The sequence below is a fragment of the Populus trichocarpa genome, chromosome 17 (genome assembly GCF_000002775.5).
Source record: "Populus trichocarpa isolate Nisqually-1 chromosome 17, P.trichocarpa_v4.1, whole genome shotgun sequence".
Taxonomy (NCBI): domain Eukaryota; kingdom Viridiplantae; phylum Streptophyta; class Magnoliopsida; order Malpighiales; family Salicaceae; genus Populus; species Populus trichocarpa.
Window position 1 is genome coordinate 11681422 of NC_037301.2, and position 20966 is coordinate 11702387.

Consider the following 20966-nt stretch of genomic DNA (forward strand, 5'->3'; position numbering starts at 1 on the left):
TATATATATATATATATATATATATATGCAAGCTAGAATGAGCAGTGACAGATTCAGAATAATTTGAGTTAAACCAAAACGTTAATCATCCTAAAAGCAAAACATATTTAAGCCAGCAGGCAGTAGACATCATATCAAATCTAAAATTTAGGTTCATACTTCCTAGCTCCTGTCAACCAATGCCAAAAGAAATGGGTATTTATTTATTTCAAGATAAATTCATCCTAAAAAGTCTCCTACACGTAAAAGTTTTAGGATGTGGCCAACAATTTAATATAGAAGGTTCAATATATATATATATATATAAGAAAAAAAACATGGTAAGATTCAAACAAACACCGCATTGCTCTTATCACAACCAGCTCCACAGGTTCTTTGGCCTTATTCCTCATTATTTCAAATAACTCTAAGAAACTCTTAACAATCTTTCTACCACATTGAACCCATAGCACCTTTGCAGTGGATGAATGCAGTGTGAGCAGGCAATCCTGCTTTAACCTCAAAAATTGCATGTTCGACGAAATTGGGGAACCTGCTGATAATCTTTTCCAAAATTTATAAATCACCTGCATAAAGGTTACTTGCTTCCATTCCAAGCCAAGGTCGGATGGGATTCCCATCTTTCTTAACATGCCTTCACCACTGGGTAACTTTCATTCGATCGATTATGGTACTCATGGATCATCCAAACATCTAAGTCTTACGGTGGAAAGGGAACATCATACTGAATCTGTGTAGTAGCTATGTTGTAATGAAAGTCATAAACGAAGACTTGAACTTTCTTAATTTCCCACCTGATAGATGCACATTAGACTCAATATTCTCCACTTCTGCACCGATACTCCTAAGGAGTACAGAAGTGACAAAGAATGTACCATTGGCATCATCACATCTTATGGTAGCTCGAGGACAGCAGAACATCTCCCAGTGTATAGCATATGAACTCAAACCCCATAATTATCAATAAACTTGCATGTGAACTACAATATATTTACGGCTTTAGGAAATGAAGAGCATAAATCAAACAAGTAGAAATGTAGAAACAAAATTATTTCAAGATAATAAACTTACTTAGCATACCACATGACAGACAGGGTCACAAAAATTTCCATCTGGACATTGCTAAAAAATCAAGGAAGCTTTATTTTGGGGATAAATCTTACAATCTGACAGCATCAAGGCTAACAGCAAAGTTATTTACAAAGTTTAATAAAAGTAATAATTGTATGCCATGATGTCAGATGCATAATAGGAATATACTGAACAAATTTATATCTTTCGGTAGCACAACTAACAATCACACAGCACATCAAGCGCAAGAAAAATTTAAAAACCAAACTACCTGACTTTAAGTTCAGATGCATAGCACAGTTCATGCTATATACAAGCATGAAACCAAAACAGCAAGATAAGAAAAGGCAAGAAATACTTCAGAAACATGAATCACTAAATCTTATTTTCTACTTGACAAAGGTAATCATTCGCCTAAGATAAGTTTTCAAGCAGTGTAGAAAATGTTTGTACCAAGATTTTTGAAACAATGCCATTCTACATTGACGTCACAGAATACACTTCGTCATACACTCCAACAAAAACCTACACAGATACAGTTGCAGCAGCAGTATCTTTGCTAGACTTCATGGAACAGAAAAGAGTCAAAACATCAGCATGATTCCGAATGAAAACTGGACATTTAGACAGGAAATCTTGTGCTTCGCTATGCCGTTTGGCATTGAAAAAGGCTTCAAACAAACGAAGAGAAACAGATATAGATGGAAACTTCTTAGTGGTCATAGCATTCATAAAAGCAATGGCATCATCTCCAGTTCCAGACTTTGATACGAACTCAAAAAATGGATCTATGTAAGGTGGAATTCCATGACTTTGCATCAACCCCAACAGATTTAAGGAGTCCTTAAATCCGCCCTGCGCTAGCAACTTACTTATCAATACTTTGTATGTAGTCCGCCAAGGGTGTAACTGATTTTGACAGACATAATCACACAGAAGATTGCATGCATCTCCTGCTCTGTTCTTGAGGCAATATGCATTTACCAACAACTCAACAGCATAACCAGCACCAGTAACTCCCTTTTTCTCAACCATTGTTTTGAAACAATCAGATGCCTTTTCAAGATCCCCAGATACACAATGTCCTTCAATTAAAGATGCCCAAGCCTTGTAATCCAAATCGCTGCCAGATGATTCCATATGATCCACAAATTCACTTGCTTCATAATTCTTACCAGCACTAGTAAGCCCAAAAGCAATCTTTCTCTGCAAATTACCACTAGCTACAAAACCAGCAACCATCATTTCTCTTAAAATCTTATTGCACTCTTTAAATCTACCAACACTTCTTAGAGCTTTAAGAACTGCATCAAGCATAGAATCTGTCAACACATTCCCATTTTCAGTAAAGACCTTCACAATTCTTGAAAACAAACCAATATCCAACTGTTTACAAACCACTATGTTCCTCAACAAATAGGTGCAATATTTAGATGAGGGCTTATTTGCACCATTCATTGCAAACTCATATAAGTCTACAGCCTCCTTAATCATTTTCCTCCTCATAAACCAGGCCAACACTGTATCAAATGTCTCCACCTCCATTTCAAACCCGTTACTCCTCATTTCATCAATAACCTTCCAAAACCTGTCAATACAATCCTTGCTCCCCAAAACCCTAGCCATGGCATTATAACTCCCCCCATCATGCTTACACAACTCACTCTCCTCAACCCACCTAAAAAATATCAATGCTTTCATTGGCTCAATCGCTAAATGCTCCAAGACAATCTTCACCAAACCACTAGAAAACTCAGCACTCAAACCCTTAATTTCCCCTTCAACATCCTCTCCCCAAAACTTACTCCTAACAATCCTACTCATTCTCAACCCAATCTTTTCCACCGAATTATCAATGGATCCCGTCGCAAAAACCCCTTTTAATTTCTCTATATCACCCTTTAACCCTTCATTCTCAAACTTCTCCAACACTCTATCTCGAGTAACCCCTGACACACCATAACCCTTTGTCTTCATTTTATCAACCAATTCCCAAAATTCCACAACCAACCCATTTACCCCCAAAATCCCTAACATCCAGTTATAACTTTTAGAGCTCAATCTCTCACTATCCTTCTTCAAAACCCAATCAAAAAACCTCTTAGCCACACCCGGTTTCGATCCCAATGACTTCAAAACTTTCAAAACCAAGTCATGACTAATAACAACACTACTCAATTCCAATTCTTTATTAATATCATCAGAATCTTCAAACTTGGTAAAAACATCACAAACTAGCAAAACAAGATCTGGGTCTTTTGTGGGCTCAACTAATGATGGTTCAGATGATAAATTACGTGCAAATAATGGGTTTTTGTTATAAATATTAGGTTTTTGTGGGGTTTTAGAGAAATGAGAGTCTTGCAGCGAAAGTGTGTGAAGAGAAGAAGACAGAGAGCGAAGTGGAGGAGGAGAGTGTTGCTGTAGTACCTGGAAATGATTGGAAAATTTGAGAGATGACCGAGGGTAGCTTCGGTAGAGAAGAATCCTCCATGAGTGTCTCATTTCTACAGTGTAAAGTTAGGGTTTTTGAGGCCTGAGACAGAGATTTGGGGTTTGTGTGTGCTAAGCAGAGAGTGAGTGGTGATCTAACTTTTTAGGGTTTAAGAGGGTGCTTTGTGTTTTTTTTATTTATCTTTTTACTTTTTTGGGAAAACAACAAGTTGGTCCCTTCTCTATATATGAATTTACACTAAAGTCCTAAATTAAAACTATTTCTTCAATTGGATTTCTAAGGATTTGGACATTTTTTGAAAAGAAAAAAAGAAATTTAGACTTGGACATTTTCAGCTATTCCTTCCCTTTGAAATTATAACCAACTACAAGCAAGAATGTCAAACTTAGCTTGGATTTGGATTTTAGAAAAAATACTTATTTAAAGAGTAATGCTGACATTTTAAAAAATTAAAATGAAAAATTCAAGGACATATATGGGCATAGGATTGGATCATTGATTAAGTAGCTCCTAATATTTTTGATTTTTTTTTTGTAATTTTTTTTATATTTTAATAATCTTAATTAAATTATATTTTTTATTAGTCTCAACTTATACCAATGTTATAAATTAATAATTCACTAAGTTTATAAAAATAATACATTAAAAATAAATATTTTTCATTTGATATATAAATTAATAATTTCTTTACATATATGCATGACTTAATTTGAAGGTATTTCTTAACGAATCACTGGTATAGTATTCTCGTATTACAAGAAATAGGTAAAAATTGAGCATGATTCAACTATAAAATTTAAAATTATAGTTGTTTTTATCATGTTACATGTTTGACACAAATAAACATTTTTTTAAGTTTAAATTTGTTCTACTTGTCTATAAACGAGTCTGCTAAGCATTTTGCATGATTCAGTTATGACAAATCTATAACTAATTATTCAAAGAGACAAAAAATATAGAATGGACAATAGATAAAGAAGACTTTTGTTTTGTTTTTTTTTTTCTCTATTGAAAGAATACAAACATGAGCACATTTAACTCTTCTTATATATATGATGTTCTATATATAAATAATAAATAAAAGGAGTAATTATTGACTTCTCATAATTGTAGAATTTAAAATATCTTTCTATAATTACATAATTTCTTATTTATAGAGGTTTATTTATCTCTGATCTGCATCTAGCTATAGTTTTCATGTATGGTAGGTTACCATCTTGAAGTGAAGCAGTTGTTGGATTTTCTGAAATAGTTGTGGGAGTGTTTTTCCCACAATCTTGGATGTTGGCATGATAGGTATTGATCAAGATTTATAAACTTATTTTGGTTAAATAAATACAATATCATATAATTAGGTATTATTAATATAATCATAATATATAATATGTGTATCAAGTTTAATGTTTTGGCAAAAGAAAAGGAATACATTGATAAATTATTTTTTATTAATTAATATATAATTTATTGATTAAATAATATTTGATTAATAAAATTGTATGGTCATAAGGGTATCAATTTACATATAAATTGAGATAAAATGTTTATCTTAAATTTTCTTTGATGTCAAAAATCAAAAGAGAAAGAAAATATTATTGATCTTTGCACCAACTCTTTCGGGTTAGCATTTTTATGTAATTCAAAATAGCAAACTATTTCAAAATAATGTCAGACTCAACTGTATAAAAGATGATGATTGAGGAAAAGTGAATAATTTGATGACTCAATTGAAAATGTAGCCGAATTGTAGCGATAATATCAGTTTGTGTAGGGCTTTGTTGAGGAAAAGTACATATTAGTCCCTAAGTATAAGTAGATTCACAGATAAGCCTTTAATTCCTACAGAAACTTAACTTTGTCATAAGGATTAATCAGAAAATATAAAAAATATGAGAATTAAAAAATGAGATGAATTGGAGGACACATCAATCAAATATGAATTCTATTATTTTTTAAAAATAAATTACAAAAAAAAGTCTGCTCTTTCTCACCCATAAAATATTAAAGATATTTTTTCTTATTAAATATAAAATTTCAAATTGAAATCGCTACTAGATCCTCGATATCTACCACTTATTTATATGTGTTTGATATCGTAATACATAATATTTTTTTAAAAAATATTTTTCATTAAAAATATATCGAAATAATTTTTTTAATAAAATATTAAAAAACTTCTTCAGTAATTGGGTTTATGCAGGGTTATATAATATTTATATTTAAATAGATTCAATATAAATTGAAATAGTTTGGTTCAGTCCAATTTAATTTGTTTTAAATTTTTAAAATCAAAATGAAAAGGAATTCTTTTGGGTTTTTTAATGATTAATTTTGTTTTTTTTTTCTCAGCTTGTTTTTTTCTAGTATTTTGTTTTTTTTAGTTTCCTCGATTTAATTGATTTTTTTTTAGTATTTTATGATTTGTTTCATGTAAATAAAGAAAAAAAAACAATATTTATGATAAAAAAATATATTCCAAGAAATATCTCAAAGTCTGTGTGTGTGTGTGTGTGTGTGTGTGTGTGTGTGTGTGTGTGTGTGTGTGTGTGTGTGTGTGTGTGTGTGTGTGTGTGTGTGTGTGAGAGAGAGAGAGAGAGAGAGAGAGAGAGAGAGAGAGAGAGAGAGAGAGAGAGAGAGGGAGGGAGAGGGAGAGAGAGAGAGAGAGAGAGTCTCCGTATTTAAAAAGTTAAAAAATAGGTGTTGGATTAAGAAACTATTTTGATGAGGGACCACTTGTATACAATGTAAAAAATACAAGGACCTTGAGTTATGACATTATTGCCTAAATACTTTTTCTTATATTTTTTAAGAAAATCTTAACAAAAAAAAAAAAAATATATATATAGAAGGATAGCCCAGGTCTGAATTCACCGCCATTGTTTGAAATCCTAGTTCTAAGAAGAAGCATATAGAGCTTGATAAGCAGTAACAAGGAAGGAAATTGAAGAGAAGCGGAAACCTAAATAGTAATAATAATAAAATAATAAAAAAAAAATCCGAGTACTTGTCTGATTCCATAAACAACACGTAAAAGGAACAAGAGACTTGTATATAAACACCAGTGGTATTGACATTAATTCACATTCAAAAGATTTGCTCTTTCTTTGGGTTAATGGGAGACCAGGCAGGCACAAACAAAAGAAAGAGAGATTTTAGTGATTCAATTATGGAGCGCAATAAGAAGACACCCAACAGGCTTCTTGTTGATGAAGCCATTAACGATGACAACTCTGTCATCACGCTCAATCCAGCTACAATGGAGCAACTTGATATTTTCCGCGGGGATAAATTGTTGATCAAGGGAAAGAAGAGGAGGGATACAGTTTGTATTGCCCTAGCTGATGATCGTTGCGATCAGCCCAAGATTCTGATGAATAAGGTTGTGAGGTCAAACTTAAGGGTCAGGCTTGGCGATATGGTTTCGGTGCAGCTATGTCATAACTTGCAGTATGGCAAGAGGGTTCACCTTCTGCCTTTGGATGACACAGTTGATGGCCTTAGCGGCAGTCTGTTTGGTGCCTACTTGAAGCCTTACTTTAAGGATTCTCATCGTCCTGTCAGGAAAGGAGATCTTTTCCTTGTCAGAGGAGGAATGAGGAGTGTGGAGTTTAAGGTCATTGAGACCGATCCTGCTGAGTACTGTGTGGTTGAGCCTGATACGGAGATCTTCTGTGAAGGGGAAGCTGTGAAGAGGGAAGATGAGGAAAGGCTTGATGGTGTTGGCTATGATGATCTTGGTGGCGTTAGGAAACAATTGGCACTAATCAGGGAGATGGTTGAACTGCCATTAAGGTTTCCACAACTTTTCAAGACCATTGGTGTGAAGCCACCGAGAGGAATTCTGCTTTATGGTCCTCCTGGAACAGGTAAAACATTGATAGCAAGGGCTATTGCTAATGAAACTGGGGCTTTCTTCTTTTGTATCAATGGACCTGAAATCATGTCCAAGATGGCAGGAGAGAGTGAGCAAAATCTGAGAAAAGCTTTTGAAGAAGCTGAAAAGAATGCTCCTGCAATTGTATTTATTGATGAGATTGATTCAATTGCTCCCAAACGTGAGAAAACTGGTGGGGAAGTAGAGAGACGAATCGTTTCACAACTACTGACTCTTATGGATGGGCTAAAGGCTCGTGCCCATGTTATTGTTATAGGAGCTACAAACAGGCCTAACAGTCTAGACCCTGCATTAAGGAGGTTTGGAAGGTTTGACAAAGAAATAGATATTGGTGTTCCAGATGAAGTTGGTCGCCTTGAGGTTCTTCGTGTCCATACAAAGAAAATGAAGCTCTCTGAAGATGTAGACTTGGAAAAAGTAGCCAAAGGAACTCAGGGGTATGTTGGTGCAGATCTTGCAGCTCTTTGCAGCGAATCTGCCCTACAATGCATTAGGGAAAAGATGGGCATCATTGATTTGGAAGATGATACGATTGATGCTGAGGTTCTTAATTCCATGGCCGTTACAAATGAGCACTTCAGCATTGCTCTCGGAACCAGCAATCCTTCTGCTCTTCGTGAAACCATTGTAGAAGTTCCCAATGTTAGATGGGAGGATATTGGTGGTCTTGAGAAGGTCAAGATGGAGCTTCAAGAGACTGTTCAATATCCGGTGGAGCATCCTGAGAAGTTTGAGAAGTTCGGTATGTCACCTTCTAAAGGAGTTCTTTTCTATGGTCCTCCTGGTTGTGGCAAAACATTGCTGGCTAAGGCTATTGCCAACGAATGTCAAGCTAATTTCATCAGTATCAAGGGTCCTGAGCTTCTAACCATGTGGTTTGGTGAGAGTGAAGCCAATGTCAGGGATGTTTTTGACAAGGCACGCCAGTCTGCTCCTTGTGTCATATTCTTCGATGAACTTGACTCCATTGCTATTCAAAGAGGAAACAGTGTAGGAGATGCTGGTGGTGCAGCTGATAGAGTTTTGAACCAACTCCTAACTGAGATGGATGGTTTATCAGCCAAGAAAACCGTCTTTATAATTGGTGCTACCAACAGGCCTGATATAATCGACCCTGCACTTATGAGGCCAGGTCGCCTTGACCAGCTAATTTATATCCCTCTGCCAGACGAAGGTTCTCGACTACAGATCTTTAAGGCTTGCTTGAGAAAATCACCAGTCTCAAAAGATGTTGACCTCCAAGTTCTTGCCAAGCACACTGAAGGATTTAGTGGTGCTGATATCACAGAAATCTGTCAGAGGGCTTGCAAATATGCTGTCAGGGAGGACATCGAAAAGGATATCAAGAGGAAGATCGAGGGCCTGGAAGACAGCATGGAAGAAGGAATGACTTGGCTTAAGGTTTCTCACTTTGAAGAGTCCATGAGGTACGCTAGGAAGAGTGTGAGTGACTCTGATATTCTCAAGTACCAGATGTTTTCTCAAACTTTGCAGCAATCCAGAGGTTTTGGTTCTGATTTCAAATTTTCGGAGGCGGCGACATCAGCTGATGGTCTCAATCCAGTTGTGACTTCAGCTGGTGGGGATGATGAACTATATTAATTAGGTGTTTGTATTTTTCCTCTGTTTGTTTACTTCAGCTAATTTTGTTTCTTCATAATAATAGCAATAATTGCAATGGATTAAAATTCATTAAGAGTGATGATCGCAATGTAAGTGGAGCAATGTTATGGAAATTCTAAGCTGCTCTTGAACTCATACTTCAGGGACTTTGGACTTGTCAGATTCATAAACACCAAATATTCAAGGAGTGAATTAATAGCAAAGTATAGATATATAGGGCCATCTGGACATGCAGGATGCCATGAAGATGAAGCAATGTTGGCTCTCATAAACCGAGACAAAAAGATCTTTAAACAAGTACGAAACTGAAGTAAAATTTCACTAATTAGGGCAACATCTGCCTGCAAACATCGATCACGAGAGAGCTACAGAGAGAGCTCTCTTCTTTATACAAAAGGAAATGACAGAAACAAAACAATAGATGAACATTGCATTCAATTTCTAAATTGCTATAGCTAGACAATTATTGGACTGATCCATTCAGCTAATTCATTTGTTCATTCCAGTTGCATTCTTCACTCCTTCAACAGCTCCCTGTGCCGTAGACATCACCTGTTGACCAGCCTACACCAAGAACAAGTATCGTAATTAAATTATACAGTTGTTCATTGTATTCTTGAGCACAAGCTATTGTAGTGGCGAGGATGAATTCTAAAAAAAAAACATAGAAAATGAGATTGAAGGAAAAGATTTGAACCTCTTGCACTGATTCCTTTGCAGATTGAGCAGCATTACCAGCTCTGTCCATCAAGGTACTGGCCTTCTCCTGAAACAAACAAAATCCATACCTTATCATGTATTGGAAGAGAAATATATCATGCATGAACATTCATAAATAAAAAGGAAGAAATAAACAAAATTCATAGGCTGACCTGAGCTTGGCCCTTGGCCTCACCAGCTTGGAAGCTCATCTTCTGGGTATTGTCAGCCATCTTTGGTTTCTGATTTCTTTAAAAGATTTGGAGAACTCAAATAAATTGAAAGCTCAAGTGCTTGAAAAAACAAAACTCTTGGTAGTAAAGGAATGCCATGGCAGCCATAATTTATACTGATTAAAACCAGTCCATTGCTGGACACGTGCAATGCCACGTGTCAAGCTAAAGATTGCTTGAAATAACATCCGTTATTGAGGTTGAGATTTTGGGGGCCTCTGACCAGGGGGGTTTTGAATTTTGTTAGTAAGTCATGTCCTTACTTTCCTTGTTTGTTTGTTTTTTTTTTAAATAATAATTCAATTATAAAAGGATCCAAAATCTTGAACCCAACTCTTAATGGACACCAACATTTTCATACATGTAAGTGTTGTCCAAATTTTATTAGACAAGTGAGAAAAAATATGTTTAGTTTATGTCGTGACTAACATGAAAAAAAAAACTCTTTTAGATTTGTATATCAAAATACCAAGATTTTATTTGAATGTTTCATTTAAAATTTGCTTTAAAGACAATAATGGATTTTTATTTAGAAAATAGTGCTTTCAATTTACAAAATATATCGATATTAGATTCATCATTGATTTTATAATTGTTTATTTGTTATATTATTAAATAAAATATAGTTTTAAAAAATATAATATCAAGTTAAAAGTTTTTAAGTTTGATTTATTAAATCAGATTTAATAATAATGCAAAAAAAAAAATTATGGTGACTTGAATACATTTTTAATTTGATCTGTAGTGTAGCGAAAGAAGTTACTTACTAGGTCCCACTACATATATTGTCTATTTGCAGGATTAAAAATTTTGGGTAGCTTCTCATATAAAGGAGGTGTTGTCGATTTTTTTAAAAAAAATAGAAATTGTCCCCCCCCCTAAATCTGTGTAGATGCTTAGGGGAAAATCAATTGTACATCATGAGGACAAGATCATTGCTACTTCTTTTAACAACAATAATGACAACCACGAGTCATTCGGTGTCGACCAAGAAGAGACACTTGAGGTGTAGGCATCGACTCACGACTTTGCCTCGTCGAGTGCAATGTCGCAATGTAGAGGGGGGTCCCTTCACAGTGGGATTTCTTCATAGTGGGATCCATTTACCTACAAGTACGAGACCCAATGAAAGACCTTTTAATGTAAGTTTGTTTTGCTTTCACAACGATATGTTTAATAATACCATAAAAATAATATTTCATTAAATTTATTCAATTTCAAGTTTATAAACATTGAGGTTGCTCGAACAAGAACTTGACATTTAAATCGTCGATGAAAATTTCATTGTTTCAATGAAGCCAAGTTTCCAAACATTCTAAATGAAAACCGCATGTCGATGCATGGTTTTCAAGGTTTAAGGTTAGTATTAACTTAATATTTTTTTTATTATGTTAATTTGTTTACTTTATTGAAATTATTAAAAAAATTCTTTTCATAAATGTTTATTGCAAGGGAAAATTTGAATTGGATATAGCTATTGATAATGTTGCGAGGAGGGTTTGGAAGAATTACGTTGCAACTAGGTAACATCGAAATCAAGATAATTTTTTTATTCAAAATATTAAAATTTTATTTGTCATTTACTTATAGATAATTTGTTTGTATTATATAGGTTGCTTGATTTTTAATACGAGGTGCAAAAGAAATCCAAAGAATATGTGAAAGAAAGCGATCTACCAGGCTAGAATGACATGGCGGTTTGGAAGGATTTCAGGTCGCAATACATCTTGGAGACTATATGAGCGAAATACATTCAGCATGTGATGTCCACGCGTATCACGCGACGGTCAAAGTTTGGTGTCGGGAACCGGAGTTGACAAATTAACAGTTCTGTTATTACACACACCGGCGTTATTACATACACCGGCGGCTCCGTTCCGTTCATTTTCACATGCGAAGAGGATAATAAGATTTTTTTTAATTGCATCCATTTTTTAATTTGTAGTTTTTTATAAATATATTTAACTGACAATATTTTTATCTTGCAAGCTACGGTTCTTGGACATGAGCCAAACTCAATGGAGCTTTATGTGGAAACGCATGTATGAAGTGATGGCCGCCAAAAAGAAATGCAACAGTTCGTAGATAGCCAAGCTCAATGCTTTGTGGTATATTGGTTTTCAACTATTTTTTCTAAATTATTATTTACTTGAATTTGATGAATTTATTTTTTATTTTCAGGAGACATATAACAACCGGTTAAAAGAGAGATACAAGAACGATTCTTCTATCTATTCAGATATCGATCCAGATTTATAGTTGAAGATAAGATCGTCTAATGCATTTTATAAAAATAAGGTATACAGACTTTCTATCTAACGCTATGACCAAAAACTTGTAAATAACCTATAATGTTTTAACCATTAAATGCTTACAATTAATCCCGAGCACTTAATCAACCATGGGATCGATACAAGAACGTAGGACCCATCTCAATCTATAAAAAATATGAACGACTGCAACTCCTCTCAACTGTCGCAGTGTATTTTAAAAAGGAGAGAGAGGCCACTTTGTTCACGAATGTAGCCATCCTCTCAACTCCTCTCCCAGAAACAGCCCCTCCCTTCTCGCCACCTCCCTGTTCCCGAACTACCAACCTTCTCCACCTCATCTCAGAAACTGCTCCTTTTTTTCATCGACTCCCGCCGCACCCTCTCAAGTCCTCTATAAAAAAACAGCTCCTCCTTTCTGGCTTCCCTCATTCCCGAATCTAGCCATCCTTTCCATCCCCCTCTCGAAAAAGGCTTCTCTCTTTTCGCTGCCCCTTGTTTCTTATGTTAAATTTTTTTGTAACGGATATAATTATTCGAAGCAACGTTGCATATATAAAAAACTAGTTAAGTTTGTTAAGTAATTTGTTAGAGAAACGCCGCTTGCCTTCCTTGAGCATCTTATTGCCAGAATCTCAAGCATTTTTTATGAACATGGATTCACCTTCTTACGTCTGCCTGTGAATTGTAATGTGGGAAGGCAAAACGTTAACTCTAATAATCAAATACATTTAGCAGTAAATTAATAGCAAAGTATAGATATATAGGGCCATTTGGACATGCAGGATCCCATGAAGATGAAGGAATGTTGTACTCTCATAAACCGAGACAAAAGATCTTTAAACAAGTACGAAACTGAAGTTAAATTTCACTAATTAGGGCAACATCTGCCTGAAAACATCGATCACGAGAGAGCTACAGAGAGAGCTCTCTTCTTTATACAAAAGGAAATGACAGAAACAAAACAATAGATGAACATTGCCTTCAATTTCTAAATTGCTATAGACAATTATTGGACTGATCCATTCAGCTAATTCATTTGTTCATTCCAGTTGCATTCTTCACTCCTTCAACAGCTCCCTGTGCCGTAGACATCACCTGTTGACCAGCCTACACCAAGAACAAGTATCATAATTAAATTATACATTTGTTCATTGTATTCTTGAGCACAAGCTATTGTAGTGGCGAGGATGAATTCTCTAAAAAAAAACATAGAAAATGAGATTGAAGGAAAAGATTTGAACCTCTTGCACTGATTCCTTTGCAGATTGAGCAGCATTACCAGCTCTGTCCATCAAGGTACTGGCCTTCTCCTGAAACAAACAAAATCCATACCTTATCATGTACTGGAAGAGAAATGTCATGCATGAACATTCATAAATAAAAAAGGAAGAAATAAAAAAAAGTAATTCATAGGCTGACCTGAGCTTGGCCCTTGGCCTCACCAGCTTGGAAGCTCATCTTCTGGGTATTGTCAGCCATCTTTGGTTTCTGATTTCTTTAAAAGATTTTGGACAACGAAAATAAATTGAAAGCTAAGTACTTGAAAAAACAAAACTCTTGGTAGTAAAGATATGCCATGGCAGCCATAATTTATACTGATTAAAACCAGTCCATTGCTGGACACGTGGAGTGCCACGTGTCAAGCTAGAGATTGCTTTGAATAACATCTGTTATTGAGGTTGAGATTTTTGGGGCCTTTGACCAGGTGGTTGTGAATTTTGTGAATAATTTGTGTGCTAACTTTCTTTCTTTGTTTTTTTTTTTTTAAAAAAGAAATTCTTTCGGGTTTTTTTTAAGACATTAAATTAAGAAAGGATCATGATTGAGGGATCCAAAATCTTGAACCCAACTTAACAGACACCAACATTTTCATATATACATGTAAGTGTTGTCCACATTTTATAAGATAAGTGAGAAAAAATGTTTATTTTATGTGACTAATATGAAAAAAACACTCTTTTAGATTTGTATATCAAAATACGAGATTTTATTTGAATGTTTCTTTTAAATTATGCTTTAAAGACAACAATATAATGTCGAGTTAAAAGTTTTTAAGTTTGATTTACTAAATTGAATTTAATAATAATATAAAAAAGTTTATGGTGACTTGAATACATTTTTAATATTTTTAAATTTGATCTTTAGTATATAGCGAAAGAAGTTACTTACTAGGTCCCACTATATATGTTGTCTATTTGCGGGATTAAAAATTTTGGGTAGCTTCTCATATAAGGGAGGTGCTGTCGATTTTTTAAAAAAAATAGAAATTGTCCCCCCCTAAATCTGTGTAGATGTCTAGGGGAAAATCAATTGTACACCATGAGGACAAGATCACTGCTACTTCTTCTAACAACGATAATGATAACCATGAGTCATTAGGTGTCGACCAAGAAGAGACACTTGAGGTGCAAGCATCGACTCACGACTTTGACTCGTCAAGTGCAATGTCGCAATGTAGAGGGGGTCCCTTCACAATGGGATCTCTTCATAGTGAGATCCATTCACCTACAAGTATAAGACTCAATGGAAGGATGATCTTTTAATGTAAGTTTGTTTTGCTTTCACAATGACAAGTTTTATAATACCATAAAAATAATATTTCATTAAATTTATTCAATTTCAAGTTTACAAATATTGAGGCTGCCCGAACAATAACTCAACATTTAAATCGTCGATGAAAAATCCATTATTTCAATAGAGCCAGGTTTCTAAACATCCTGAATAAAAACCGCATGTCGATACATGGTTTTCAAGGTTTAAGGTTAGTATTAACTTAATATTTTTTTATTATGTTAATTCATTTACTTTATTGAAATTATTAAAAATTTCTTTTTATAAATGTTTATTGCAAGGGAAAAATTTGAATTAGATATAGCTAATGATAATGTTGCGAGAAAGGTTTGGAAGAATTATGCTGCAACTAGGTAACATCGAAATCAAGATAATTTTTTTATTCATAATATTAAAATTTTATTTGTCATTTACTTATAGATAATTTGTTTTTATCATATAGGTTGCGTGATTTTTTATACGAGATGTAAACGAAATCCAAAGAATATGTGAAAGAAAGAGATCTACTGGAATGACATGGCGGTTTGGAAGGATTTCAGGCCGCCATTCATCTTGGAGACTATATGGGCAGAATACATTTAGCATGTGATGTCTACACGTATCACGCGACGGTCATAGTTCTATTATCACGCACATCAGCGGCTCTGTTCCATTCATTTTCACACGCGAAGAGGATAGTAAGATTTTTTTAATTGCATCCATTTTTTAATTTGTTGTTTTTTATAAATATATTTAATTGACAACATTTTTATCTTGCATGCTACAGTTCTTGGATAGGAGCCAAGCCCAATGGAACTTTATGTGGAAACACACGTGTTAAGTGATGACTGCAAAAAAAGAATGCAACAGTTCATAGATAGCCAAGCTCAACGCTTTATGGTATGTTGGTTTGCAACCATTTTTTTTCTTAAGTTATTATTTATTTGAATTTGATGAATTTATTTTTTTATTTATAGAAAACACATAACAGGCGGTTGAAGGAAAGATACGGAGACGATCTTTCAATCTATCCAAATATCGATCTGGATTTATGGTTGGAGGTAAGATCATCTGGTGGACTTGATATATAAAAATCAGATATACGAACTCTCTAACATTATGGTCGAGAACTTGCTCTCATAAACCGAGATAGAAGCTCTTTAAACAATTACGAAACTGAAGTAAAATTTCACTGATTAGGGCAACATCTGCCTGTAAACATCACGGGAAAGCTACAGAGAGAGCTCTCTTCTTTATACAAAAGGAAATGACAGAAACAAAACAATAGATGAACATTGCATTCAATTTCTAAATTGCTATAGCTAGACAATTATTGGACTGATCCATTCAGCTAATTCATTTGTTCATTCCAGTTGCATTCTTCACTCCTTCAACAGCTCCCTGTGCCGTAGACATCACCTGTTGACCAGCCTACACCAAGAACAAGTATCGTAATTAAATTATACATTTGTTCATTGTATTCTTGAGCACAAGCTATTGTAGTGGCGAGGATGAATTCTCTAAAAAAAACATAGAAAATGAGATTGAAGGAAAAGATTTGAACCTCTTGCACTGATTCCTTTGCAGATTGAGCAGCATTACCAGCTCTGTCCATCAAGGTACTGGCCTTCTCCTGAAACAAACAAAATTCATACCTTATCATGTATTGGAAGAGAAATATCATGCATGAACATTCATAAATAAAAAGGAAGAAATAAAAAAAAATTCATAGGCTGACCTGAACTTGGCCCTTGGCCTCACCAGCTTGGAAGCTCATCTTCTGGGTATTGTCAGCCATCTTTGGTTTCTGATTTCTTTAAAAGATTTGGAGAACTCAAATAAATTGAAAGCTCAAGTGCTTGAAAAAACAAAACTCTTGGTGGTAAAGATACGCCATGGCAGCCATAATTTATACTGATTAAAACCAGTCCATTGCTGGACACGTGGAGTGCCACGTGTCAAGCTAGAGATTGCTTGGAATAACATCTGTTATTGAGGTTGAGATTTTTGGGGCCTTTGACCAGGTGGGTTGTGAATTTTGTGAATAATTTGTGTGCTATATATCTTTCTTTCTTTGTTTTTAAAAAATAAATAAAAAATAAAAAATCCAATTAGGAAAAGATCCAAAATCTTGAACCCAACTCTTAACTGACACCAACATTTCATACATGTAAGTGTTGTCCAACTTTTATTAGACAAGTGAAAAAAATATATATGTTTAATTACTTTATGTGCTTAATATGAAAAAACCTCTTGAATATTTAATTAACATAAACTTTATTTTTTTATATTTATTTACCATATTTTTCAATATTTTTTAACTATATACAAATTACCGAGATTTTATTTGAATGTTTCATTTAAAATTTGCTTTCAAAACCATAATAGATTTTTGTTTAAAAAATAGTATTTGCAATTTATAAAATGTCCTAGTAATAGATTTATCATTGATTTTATAATTATTTTTTTATTGTATTATTAAATATAATATAATTTTCAAAAATATAAAGTCTAATTAAGAGTTCTTAAGTTTGATATACTGAATTAGATTTAATAATAATTTAAAAAAATTTCTCAAATACTTTTTTAATGTTTTTTAGAAAATTTGCTTTCAAAACTATAATAGATTTTTGTTTAGGAAATTGTAATTGTAATTTATAAATATCTCAATCAATTTTAAAAAAAATCTCAGATAATTTTTTAATTTAATTATTTTTTAATTTGATGTAGCATAAAAGTGACGTACTAGGTCCCACTAAACACAAAGCGTGTAGGAATGAATATTACGGTGGGACTTGAGTTGTCAGAAACCAGATAAGGCTGAATATTTACTTCTAAGAGGACTGTCTGGGTTGTCCATTGATGACGAAGGTAGGGATGTGGGCTATTATTGGCCACATATCTGCTCTTTATTATTATTATTATTATTTATCTTTTGACTTGATTGCTATATTTTATTTATCTTTTGATCACGATAATAAAAGTTAATTATAATACATTTTTTATTATGAAAAAAAAATCCATAAAAAGGAACCATATTAATATTAATATTAAAAAATAAAAAGGAAACATTCCTTAAAATAAATCTTTAGCAAAAAAAACTCAAAATTAAAAGAGCTGTTACAAAAAAAATCTATATAAAAAAATAAACTTTTTAGCTGTTTGTTTTTAAGTAGGTGTTCGGGAGCGGTTCTATTGTGTTTTTTAAAAAATTTGAACTATATTTTACTTTAATTTTTTGTTTAGATTGTTTTAATATATTAATATTAAAATTTTAAAATATAATAAAATATTATTTTAATATATTTTTAAATAAAAATTATTTTAAAACATAGTTTTTTTTTATTCTTTCAGATAGCACCCAATAACACGTGCTTCAGGGAGTTTACAAGTCAAAATTTAAAATTAAGAAATAAAAGTGGTATTTTTTGAAAAAGAAGCTCAAAAGTTGGGACCCATCATAAATAGCTAGACCTACCGACGCCAAAACAAGATAATTACAAAATAGAGAACTAAATAATTAATCTGACTTTTATTATTATTATTATTATTTAATTTTTAACTAGATTACAAGTATTTCTTATAAGTTTGTCTTGGCCACTAACCAACACTTTATTAATAAATTTTAGAATTTATTAAACATTCATCCTTTCAGGAAAATCTGATTTTTCTTTCCACAAATTAAATTATAATTTCGTTAAAATACTATAGTTCACATAAAAATTGATTTAATTTGGTGATTAGAAAATAAAAATATGTTTGAAAAAAATTAAATAATATAAAGATATAATTATCCGAAGTAGCGACTTGTCATAAAAGACTAGTTTGTTAAGAAATTTGTCAGAGAAATGCCGCTTCCCTTCCTTGAGCATCTTAAGGCCTCAATCTCAAGCATTTTTTATGAACATGGATTCACCTTCTTACGTCTGCCTGTGAACTTGTAATGCGGGAAGGCAAAACGTTAACTCTAACCAAATAAATTTAGCAGTGAATTAAGAGCAAAGTGTGTGGCCATCTGGACATGAAGATGAAACAATGTTGGGCTCTCATAAACCGAGCCAGAAGATCTTTAAACAAGTACGAAACTGAAAGTACATTTCACTAATTAGGGCAATATCTGCCTGCAAACATCACGAGAGAGCTACAGAGAGAGATCTCTTGTTTATGCAAAAGGAAATGACAGAAACACAACAATAGATGAACATTGAATTCAATTTCTAAATTGCTCCATTCAGCTAATTCATTTGTTCATGCCAGTTGCCTTCTTAATTCCTTCAACAGCTCCCTGTGCCGTAGACATCACCTGTTGACCAGCCTAAACGAAGAACAAGTATCATAATTAAATTACACATCTGTTCGTTATATTCTTGAGCACAAGCTACTGTAGTGGTGAGGATGAATTCTCTAAAAAAAAACACACAGGAAATGAGATTGAAGGAAAATATTTGAATACCCCTTGCACTGATTCCTTTGCATATTGAGCAGCAGTACCAGCTTTGTCCATCATGGTAGGACTGGTCTTCTCCTGAAACAAACAAAATCCATTCCTTATCATGTATCGGAAGAGAAATATCATTGTATTCTAGAGCACAAGCTACTGTAGTGTAGAGGATGAATTCTCTAAAAAAAACATAGAAAATGAGATTGAAGGAAAGTATTTCAATACCCCTACGACTGATTCCTTTGCAGTTTGAACAGCATTACCAGCTTTGTTCACCAAGGTACTGGCCTTCTCCTGAAACAAACAAAATCCATGCCTTCTCATGTATTAGAAGAGAAAAATCAAGCAGATTCATAAATAAAAAGGAAGAAATAAAAAAAAAAAATTCATAGGCTGACCTCAGCTTGGCCCTTGGCCTCGCCAGCTTGGAAGCTCATCTTATTGGTATTGTCAGCCATCTTTGGTTTCTGATTTCTTTAAGAGATTTGGAAGAACTCAAATAAATTGAAAGCTCAGATGCTTGAAAAACGAAAACTCTTGGTGCTAAAGGAACACCATAGCAGCCATTATTTATACTGGTTTAAACCAATCCATTGCTGACACGTGCAATGACACGTGTCAAGCTATAGATGGCTCGGAATAATATCTGTTATTGAGGTTGAGATAATGGGGCCCTTCGACCAGGGGGGTTGTGAATAATTCATGTGCTAGTTTTCTTCGTTTGTTAAAAATAATAATAATAAATTATTTCGGTTATTTTTTAACAGATTCAATTGAGAAAGGATCATGATTGAGGGATCCAAGATCTTGAGCCCAAGACACCCACATTTTATACATACAATGTTGTCCAAATCTTATGACAATGATTGAGAAGAAAACATGTTTATTTTATAATTTAAATATTTTGATCTGCTTGTTTCTGCGTTTAAAAAAAAATTCATTTTTTATTAACTTTAAATTAATATATTTTTAGTATTTTCATATCATTTTGATGTGCTGATGTTAAAAATAATTTTTTAAAAATAAAAAAAAATATCATTGACATGCATTTTAACACGAAAAGCTATTTGAAAAGCAACCGCAACCACACTGCCAAACAAGCTTGACTTATATCATGATAAAAAAAAAATTATATATACATAGATTCTAGCAAGCATGTTCAAATTGAATATATATTAAACTTATAATTGATATCTAAATAAAATTTTAGTATGTATATTAATTAATCATATAATATCTTTAAAATAAAACTAAAAGAATGTATTTACAAGAAACAAACCTAAACTCTAAAATATAAGAAAAGAGTAGGAAAACGAGTCTTTTTATGATCTTTGTTTGTTTGCCAAAATAATTAAAGTAATAATTTTTTAAAGTTTTTTTTATTTGCAACATCAACATGTAAAAATTATAAAAAAAATAAAAAAAATATTAATTTAATATTTTTTCAAGTCAAATATATTTTTAAAATGGATAAAAAACCGTTGTTCCAACTCGACACCAAACAGACACATACACTTGCTTTAACTAAGAACTGATTGTTTGTCAATTAATTTATTATCTAAAATGTAAATCCCAATTAGGTTACAAAGAAAGGTTGCTTTGATCATCTTAGGTGTGAAATCTATTGAAGATCAATCCAGAATTTTATCACCGCCTGCCATCTTTGGATTATGTAGAAATATTTGTCCATAATTCCACTAGAAAATATCTTAGCTCAATTATGGCCGGT

General features: G+C 33.2%; 4 protein-coding genes across 9 annotated transcripts; 1 reads left to right on the forward strand and 3 right to left on the reverse strand.

The window, feature by feature from the left end:
* Window positions 1-1325: 1325 nt before the first annotated feature.
* Window positions 1326-3670, reverse strand: LOC18107438 (pentatricopeptide repeat-containing protein At3g02490, mitochondrial). Its single transcript, XM_006373444.3, has one exon. It carries the CDS (start codon window positions 3574-3576, stop codon window positions 1597-1599), a length of 1980 nt encoding a protein of 659 aa, XP_006373506.2. The 5' UTR covers window positions 3577-3670; the 3' UTR covers window positions 1326-1596.
* Window positions 3671-6555: 2885 nt separating this feature from the next.
* LOC18107437 (cell division cycle protein 48 homolog) lies at window positions 6556-9176 on the forward strand. The gene has a single exon (XM_052448494.1). It carries the CDS (start codon window positions 6636-6638, stop codon window positions 9018-9020), a length of 2385 nt encoding a protein of 794 aa, XP_052304454.1. The 5' UTR covers window positions 6556-6635; the 3' UTR covers window positions 9021-9176.
* Window positions 9177-9329: 153 nt separating this feature from the next.
* LOC18107436 (stress-induced protein KIN2) lies at window positions 9330-10077 on the reverse strand. The gene is made up of 3 exons (XM_006373442.3): window positions 9914-10077; window positions 9739-9807; window positions 9330-9605 (listed from the first exon to the last, which is right to left on the reverse strand). The coding sequence occupies exons 1-3, from the start codon at window positions 9971-9973 to the stop codon at window positions 9531-9533; spliced, it is 204 nt and encodes a 67-aa protein (XP_006373504.1). The 5' UTR covers window positions 9974-10077; the 3' UTR covers window positions 9330-9530.
* Window positions 10078-13041: 2964 nt separating this feature from the next.
* On the reverse strand, window positions 13042-19800 carry LOC18107434 (stress-induced protein KIN2). Of its 6 annotated transcripts, XM_052448497.1 has the most exons (5): window positions 19636-19800; window positions 19463-19531; window positions 19250-19321; window positions 16125-16227; window positions 13042-13254 (listed from the first exon to the last, which is right to left on the reverse strand). In XM_052448497.1, exons 1-4 carry the CDS (start codon window positions 19693-19695, stop codon window positions 16153-16155), a joined length of 276 nt encoding a protein of 91 aa, XP_052304457.1. In that variant the 5' UTR covers window positions 19696-19800; the 3' UTR covers window positions 13042-13254; window positions 16125-16152. The 6 variants fall into 6 exon arrangements, with proteins under 6 accessions (XP_052304457.1, XP_052304455.1, XP_024444065.2 ...); XM_052448495.1 differs by lacking the exon at window positions 16125-16227 and having other exon boundaries at window positions 13042-13353; XM_052448496.1 differs by lacking the exon at window positions 13042-13254 and having other exon boundaries at window positions 15956-16227.
* Window positions 19801-20966: the final 1166 nt, after the last annotated feature.

Excerpts from the sequence above, each read along its gene's own strand:
- LOC18107438 (XM_006373444.3), bottom strand. The coding sequence starts at position 3,576 with ATGAGACACTCATGGAGGATTCTTCTCTACCGAAGCTACCCTCGGTCA.
- LOC18107437 (XM_052448494.1), top strand. The coding sequence starts at position 6,636 with ATGGGAGACCAGGCAGGCACAAACAAAAGAAAGAGAGATTTTAGTGAT.
- LOC18107436 (XM_006373442.3), bottom strand. The coding sequence starts at position 9,973 with ATGGCTGACAATACCCAGAAGATGAGCTTCCAAGCTGGTGAGGCCAAG. Across the intron at positions 9,808-9,913 it reads AGGCCAAGGGCCAAGCTCAG|GAGAAGGCCAGTACCTTGAT; the intron begins GTCAGCCTATGA and ends TGTTTGTTTCAG. Across the intron at positions 9,606-9,738 it reads CAAAGGAATCAGTGCAAGAG|GCTGGTCAACAGGTGATGTC; the intron begins GTTCAAATCTTT and ends TTCTTGGTGTAG.
- LOC18107434 (XM_052448495.1), bottom strand. The coding sequence starts at position 19,695 with ATGGCTGACAATACCAATAAGATGAGCTTCCAAGCTGGCGAGGCCAAG. Across the intron at positions 19,532-19,635 it reads AGGCCAAGGGCCAAGCTGAG|GAGAAGGCCAGTACCTTGGT; the intron begins GTCAGCCTATGA and ends TGTTTGTTTCAG. Across the intron at positions 13,354-19,249 it reads CAAAGGAATCAGTGCAAGGG|GCTGGTCAACAGGTGATGTC; the intron begins GTATTCAAATAT and ends TTCTTGGTGTAG.